The following is a 7876-nucleotide window of genomic DNA, read 5'->3' as shown; positions in this document are numbered from 1 at the left end:
TTATTTTCATAAAACAAGCATGTTACATTACTAAAAATGCATTAATTACTTCTCTGTTAACTTTTAAGTTGACTTTTTTACAATATAAAGTTTCGATGTATTTTTATCAATTTGATAATCATAATAATCGTTTCATTAGTGTTGACTGTCTATTTGTAATAAATAGCACTGACTACAAGTATATATATATATATATATATATTATAAAATGAGCAAATTCAATTTTCTAGATGTAAACTATACTCGCTGCATGATACTATTATTATAATATTCAAGGTGTATAAAGCTTTCATACATTAAATATTCAATCTTGAAACGTTCATTGTTCGAAAAGAAATGCAACAATGATTATCTCCCTTATAGTTTCTCAATTATTACGCAATATTTGATTCTTGGGTTCCACTTTAAGAGCTATTTCTTTATTTCTGAGACAACAACAACAACAACAAAATCAAGGAAAAAGTGAAAAAAAAAACGCAAAGAAAAAACAAAACGTGGGACAGTAAAGAAACTAACATCTTAGAGGTTTACTGTTATTTTTCTCAAATAAACAGCTGTTGTATGTTTATTGTCATCATACAATTCAGAAGTGCTTTCGGAAACTCGTAATTTTCATTTAAAAAAAAAACCCTCATAAACATAAGGTTTTATGTTAGTTGAAATATTTAGGTTATCACTATAATTGACAATACCACGAAACTAAAGGCATATGATCAAATAATTTACAATAACTATATTATCACTTTTTGTCGTTGTGTCTATTAAGTCCTTTTACCACCATTCTTATGATCTTAAGCTTAGCTTCACATTATGACTTAAAATACCTTTTGAAAAAAACAGTCCTTAAAGTCTGGCATTTCTAGGATTTTTAGGACTAGTTATCATTTTAAGTTTTAAGTGAATCAAATGTAATCACACAAACATATAGTGAAACCCTTGTACAAAACGTTTTTGATGTTTCTCTGCTTTGTCACAAAAAGTAAACTGATCTTTGGTTTCCACTAGTTTTCATATTAATATACCTTCCTGAACGATTTTCAGAAATAATACCGAGATATAACTTTTAAATACACTGCGGTACGATAAATAAATCGTATTATCAATTGCAATAGTATTTCATTGTGAACATACCATGAAGAGTGTCTTTACAGTGTAAATTGTAGTTACAGAGAGTAAAATATTCCTGCGTAAAATACAAGAATGAAGATTATTCTAGAAATATATAAGAATGAAAAGTAAATGACAAATTACTTATATTTCATAATATATTAAATAATAACAGTAGTAACTATGAGGTAATCATTGTTGAAAATGTCTATATTTTATGAAAATCAATAATTACTCTTATATTTATTAAAATCAGTAGAAAAAATGGTAAAATATAATACAAAATAGGCTTAAAATTTTATCTTACCCTTAGGGGCCCACAATCCAATACAAGCTATGCTCAACACAAACGGAAGAATTACCATCATCTAAAGTTGGGTTTAGCATGAAACCCGACACGATTTTATAAATACGTATAAATGCACATGCGTGGGAGTTGGATAGATTGTTATCCCTCAGGTGGTTGGCTACAGAGTAGAAACACAGTAAACAGTTCGTTCTAACCACGGAGATTGAAGAGTCTGTTTCATTCCATGGGCTTACTCAATGTGAACGTGGTCGTGATGATGCCACGAGCCTGCTTCCTTACCCTCGACTATATAGACTTCAACTTAATACAAGCTAAACATATATCGCTGGCCGTGCTAGAGAAAGCTGTTACGTGCGGCAGAGCTCGTTCATTTAATATCACGTGAGTGCATCTATGGAACGCACATGACAGTATAAGCACTTTGGAATGGAAGAAACATATTAATTTGCACTTACTTCAAGTTTTTATTAAAGTTATATTAGACAAATTCTTCGTGCATTAAAAGAAATCGTAAAATATAATATAGATATATCTGCAAACTTTATGTTTTTCAAAGCATGTGGACTTCTAAAAATTGTCCATTTTCAAAGGAGCATTCTTGTAAAAAAAAGTTATCGTGAAAATGAGCCTGTACTAAACTAAGCTGCAACCTTTTTCACTGAAATGCTTAATATGTCAAAATGCTCCTAGCAAGGATTTATGGCACTGCCTTATCATTTACAATATCATAGAGTAATAGCTATCATCAAGGTAATATGCTTGATTTTGTTTATATTGCTCAGCGTAATATATTTCCTAGTTTTATTTAGATGAAAGGAAGAGCAATGGGATTTGATCACAGTTTAGTATTGATTATTATAATAAAAAAGTAGAATAAAAACAAGACTGATAAAATGACTTTCAACAAACTACCTTTTACGGGTGGTACTATATTTTATTGACTATAAATATCCACTATACCCAAAAGAGAACTAAAGAACAGAGAGGAACTGTAATAAATCTTTATCCTAGCATTATTCTATAGGGGAAAGGCATATAGCTAGACATATTTTACAATTTCTAAAGTTATCCATTGATACATTTAACAAGGACTGATGTATCTTTTAAAATATTGAAGAAAAACGACAACAACAACAAAAAACAAAAACACGATGTCAAAACGGTTGATGAAATAAACCTGATGAATCCGATTTCTTAGGATTATCCAGCAAAATGCTTTGGACATACAGTGTTATATTTCTGAGCTATTTACCTTGATCTCCCTTTTTTGACCTGTTCTTCTTCTGAGTTACTTAATTGAGACACTTTAAATTGGCACTTAAAGCCTCTAGCGAAAAATCGAGGCCAATGATAGTAGCATTTGTTTCACTCGTGGTAAAAGTTAAAGAGTCATAATTGTTAATTGAATAAATATTCAAAACCATGAATTTCATGGACGAACGAGATCGAAGCCAGTCATAAGTAAAGGGATTTGTGGAGACATGAATGATTAAAATCTTTATTAAACTCGTAATATATATATTCATATAAGTGAATAATAAAGGAAGGAAAAGTGTACTAGAGTAACGCAAGATATAATAATAATAAGATCAATAGGATATCAAGAGGAAACGTACAGGAATAAGACAGCAGCTGATATGGGCCTGTAATAGAGCATATGAGTGTACATAGGAAGGCGCTTACAAATATGGTTGAAAGTTACTTTTGTTTTATGGCAAAGCTACTGCCGATCAAACGGGAGGCAACTGGCACGCAGCACCCACTTCTAACTATTGGGATTGGCCGTCATATTATAATGCCTCCACGATTAGAACGGTGAATATATTCGCTGCACTGTTTCAATCCCGCCACTCTCAGTTTGCGAGTGGAGCGCTATTCGAAGTCCGTAAGAACATGATATTCAAGAAATAATTCAAGTAGATGGAGCATAAGTTGATTTTTTTCCCCTTTTTTAAAATTATATTCAATCTATCTATTAGCATCATGGGTAGCCTTCTGCTGAAACCACTGAAATTAAGGAGGTAAATAAATAGTTCCATTACATGTTGTGGATGAAATTTACGAAATTTGTACAAGATAATATTGCGAAGTGTTTAGAAGTTTACACTTCTGAAGATTGTTTACATGGAAGTTAATAGAATTGACATATGTAACCATGGGTAAAATGTTAATCTAGGAGAGTCTGAGCCCGATTAGCAAATACAGTGATTGAGATTAGTCAACAAACATGAAAAGGGTTTCCATTTTATATTAAATATTGAAGAACAGATTACTTGGCACGCTCATTAGAAACATTCGGTTATGAAATTCCCAATGTTTAATGAAACATTTTATTCAGTGTGAAGAAGTAAACGAAAAATAAAACGCAACGATTTAAAATTTTAGGGAAATGATATGCAGCAACGCTTGGCAAGTTTCCACCGTTAATATTCTATTACTTCGTGACTTCCAATAGCTCTGAACGCTTAAAACATCATCTGAATGGAAAGTGACACTTACTTTTCGTACGTATTATAATTATTCAGTATATTTTTATATTTTTTTAGCCAGCATATTCCAACAACTTCTAAACTCTCATTGTTACGTTGTATCGAAATAAAAATACGTAAAAAAATGCATGAGTACAACACACTTTCATGTGAACAGTAAATATCAAGATATAAACTTCCATTTTCTTGGCTAGATATTTATAATTCAAATAGCATTTTCAAAAAGTGTGTTTATTGAAAACACATTTACACTTTAGTCTGTTTGCTTGCTCGTTTTAGAGCAAAGCTACATTGGACTATTTGCTGTGTTCATCGCGGGGAATCGAGCCCCAAATTTTACGTTGTAAGTCCATAACTTAACCGTGGTTTTACTAGGGATTTTTAGTTCTACGCCTATGTTATCATGTGCATATTGATTCGTAATGGTAAGCAAGTCATCTGTTATTTGTTTGCATTAATATCTGTTCGTTTGTGAATAATATCGGTGATAATAGGTAGGCAAACAATGATATATAAGCATAAAAAATTCTTCCTTATACTTATAAGTTGTTGCTTGCCTGTCTATTATTATATTAGTATAATGTGCTTTCTTACTCAAGTATTAATATCGGTGTTTATGTGTGTTTTTCTGCAACACATTTCCGAGCACCATTTTGCCAAACTTGAGAGTACAACCTGTAAGGTAAAACGCAAACAAACTAAAATATACGATGTCTTAACTGTAGAACACTGAATATGATAATTTGTCTTCTTCTTCTTCTATGATACCAAGATTATTAAAATTATTCTTTATTGTTTGTAATTAAGCCCAAAGCTACACAAAAGGTTGTCTGTGCTCTGCCCACTACGGGTATCGACACCCGGTTTCTAGCGTTGTAAATCCGCTATTAAAACTAATGCAATCTATTGTAATTCTGGGATGCTGGTAAATTATTGTAGCAGTTAATCTATTGCATTAAAATGTTAGGATTTAAATGCAGTCTGCTACATTTTATAGATTCCCAGCTTGTCTGTAATAGGATAACGTGTTGACATCATTTCTGTGAAAACGTATAAAAAAAGGCAATTTGAAAAATGCTCACAAAAAAAAAGAAATGTTTCGTGAGAGGAGGAGTTTCTAAGCTATAATAAACTGCGCTTGTTTGTTTATGTAATGGGTTTCTTCTTTAAAAGAAACTTTCAATTCGTCGAAAAATTATTTCTTGCCTATGGCATACAGAATAAACAAAATTTCAAGCGCCCTTTTATACGAGCAATAGCTCACACTCTAATGTGTTTCTTCTTAGGAAGGTAATATTTTACCGTTAACTTTATCACCATTACAGATAAAGATACCAGCAATGGATTTAACGCTAAATATTTCGTAGAATTATTTCAGAGAAAGGTGATATTTGTTGAAAAGCCTTTTATTTCAAAGGTTTAATACCCATAAAATTCCCTACGTTTCTATACAAGTTACACCTAAAAGTATTTGATCAGTAAATTCAGTGAGCACAAAACGCATTAAGTGTAAACTGGGATGTTACTTTACAATGCCCAGAGGTTTTTGAGAGAAAAGCATTTAAAAAAGTTTGTATAAACACATGAAAAGAGCAAAAAGTATATTTATAACCTGATGCCAAATTCAATAATATTCAGTCAGTGCTTCTGAAATATCACCTGAAGACTTTTTATGCCTCTGGGTAATTGTATAAGTTATCATTTGACTTTCATGAAATTTAGGTTACTCTGTAGCTTTAGAAAAGTTCATATATGCTTCTGAGCTTTTTTTTTTATCCAACTTGAATGGTAATACAAATTGAACTGGAAGAATAATTTCTACCAACGAAAAGCAATTATTAAACATATAAAACCTCTAATGAAGTATGAGGTGACGAACATTTTACTTCACATACAACATTTTAGAAAGATTTTACCACAGTACATTACTGAAAATAAAAGTCTCCAATTCGTGATTAAAAAGCTGAAAGTAAGTCATGAAAAGTGCAAACTGGACAATGAAATGTTTATGATAACTTTTAGTGTTATGTAGTCGTAGCTTCAATTAATATATTTCGTGATATTAAACAATAACTGTAACGAAAATTTATATGAAGTTTAAAATTTGGTTATTACACTTAAACATTTAAGCTTGGATTGCGCATAATGCACACATACAAAACGGCGTGAAAATTCGCAAGCCAAAAATAACTAACATGCATCGTGATTTCAGAAAATATATTCAATTTTATGTAAATCGAAGCAACGTTAGTTGATACAGCGGTATACAGTTAACTCTTTATTTAGTATATTAAGAAAATAGGTAAGAACTAGGAAAGAGAATAACTTATGTGTTCAGCACTAGCTATTTCTGATTTCAGAACTTAAGAAACGGAAACTAACTGATCGTTCAACAAAAGCCAAGCTCTGATTTTGTGAAAAACGAATACTAATACTACAAAATTATTAAGCAACTGGTATATCATATAATTGTCGCGACTATACTCCACTTAATATCTGAATTATTCTAATCGTCGTTTAGAGAGAGAATTGTTGACAAAATGATATTTTGTGGTGTTTAAAACAAAGACTGTGGAATAAAAACTCGGGTATAAGAAATGGTAAAATTCACCTAGTGTATTCTATATAGTTTGAAATTGATAACCATTATTTCCATTTTTGATCTTAGTTAACATAGGTTTTTTTTAAGTATTTTCAACCTGAACTAATCTTATGCGACAAATGCGTATTTAGAGACATAATGCATATTCGAACCTTGGGCCTTCCGTTCCGCAGTTCGGCACGCTGATCATTCAAATGTGCCCAATCAAAAAAAAAAATCATAAGTTAATATTTCAGTAGGTTATTGTACCACAAATTAGTATTTGTCTTTCTTTTTCATGAAACTAAATAATGTTGACAAATAAATCAACTGTAATGTTCTATTTAAGATTCATGCATTTCTATGTTGCAGTAAGTATGCTTTTGGCCTTGAATACGTAAAATATGTTATAGTGAAGTACTCTATAAAATCGCAAAAAGTGTTGTAAAGAAAGAAAATATGTAACAATAAAATAATTTTTTTTAGAAGGACGAAATATCTAAAAAAATAACTTAATCAGAAATAAAAGAAAACTAAGAATCTGCTGTAAAAAGGCAGAATGAAACATGTAAAAATATGGTTTCTTAATACGCAATAAAACCTGCAAGTCAACTATATTGAAACAGAATATAGAATTGTAGAATAAAGTATACTTTAAGATTAATGAAAACTCAACTGTAAAGTAAACAATAGTAGCATTAATTTCCAGGAATGTATTTTATTAAGACGAAATAAGAAATTCAAGATCACATTGTCTTAAACTTTGATGAATAATGTGTATTAAAACAATTAAGCATCTATTTTTAAAGTATATTAAAATGGAACAAAAACATTCAAGAATAGAAAATGTTAGGACGATTTAAAACACAGAAAAATAAGCTTATTAAAATATATTAAGCATCCAAGAATAAAGTATATGAAGAACTGAAAAATAAATGATATATCAAGATACCTCTAACATTTCCAAAAAATTTGATGGAACGAAATACATTTTACAAAAAAGAAAGAACAGTACTGATAAGATGAAATTCATGTCTCAGAAACAAATAATGCATTGTCAAAAAGAGTCATGTCTTAGGGCTAACGTGTAAAAAAAATATTTTGAAAGAATAAATATATCTAACCTACAGATAACATTTTTCAAAAGCAAGCACGCTTACGGAGAAAAACATATTGAACAGAATGGAGTCCATTAAAGGTATACAGAATACATCAATATATGTATTGCTTATGTAATATGCTAATATGAATCGATATCATGAATTAGCGTACCATACCTTTATGGTTAAAATATACTTTTGTGCTATTTACACGTTCTTATTATAATTATGGTAAATTCTACACGTGGTAGTTCTTAGATAAAAGTGGCCCGGCATGGCCAGGTGGTTA

The 7876-nt window shown here is 30.5% G+C and overlaps 1 protein-coding gene across 2 annotated transcripts in view; it reads right to left on the bottom strand.

Moving 5' to 3' along the window:
- Positions 1 to 1663, bottom strand: part of LOC106463757 (Down syndrome cell adhesion molecule homolog) — an 88400-nt gene extending 86737 nt beyond the window's left edge. For both annotated transcript variants that reach the window (XM_022391773.1, XM_022391781.1), the window contains exon 1: positions 1415 to 1663. In XM_022391773.1, coding sequence (XP_022247481.1) covers positions 1415 to 1475 — 61 coding nt within the window. In that variant the 5' untranslated portion in view covers positions 1476 to 1663. The remainder of the gene's footprint in view (positions 1 to 1414) is intronic.
- Between the last annotated feature and the right edge of the window lie 6213 nt (positions 1664 to 7876).

The sequence above is a fragment of the Limulus polyphemus genome, unplaced genomic scaffold (assembly GCF_000517525.1).
Source record: "Limulus polyphemus unplaced genomic scaffold, Limulus_polyphemus-2.1.2 Scaffold55, whole genome shotgun sequence".
Classification (NCBI taxonomy): domain Eukaryota; kingdom Metazoa; phylum Arthropoda; class Merostomata; order Xiphosura; family Limulidae; genus Limulus; species Limulus polyphemus.
This window is presented reverse-complemented; position numbering and strand designations above follow the sequence as displayed.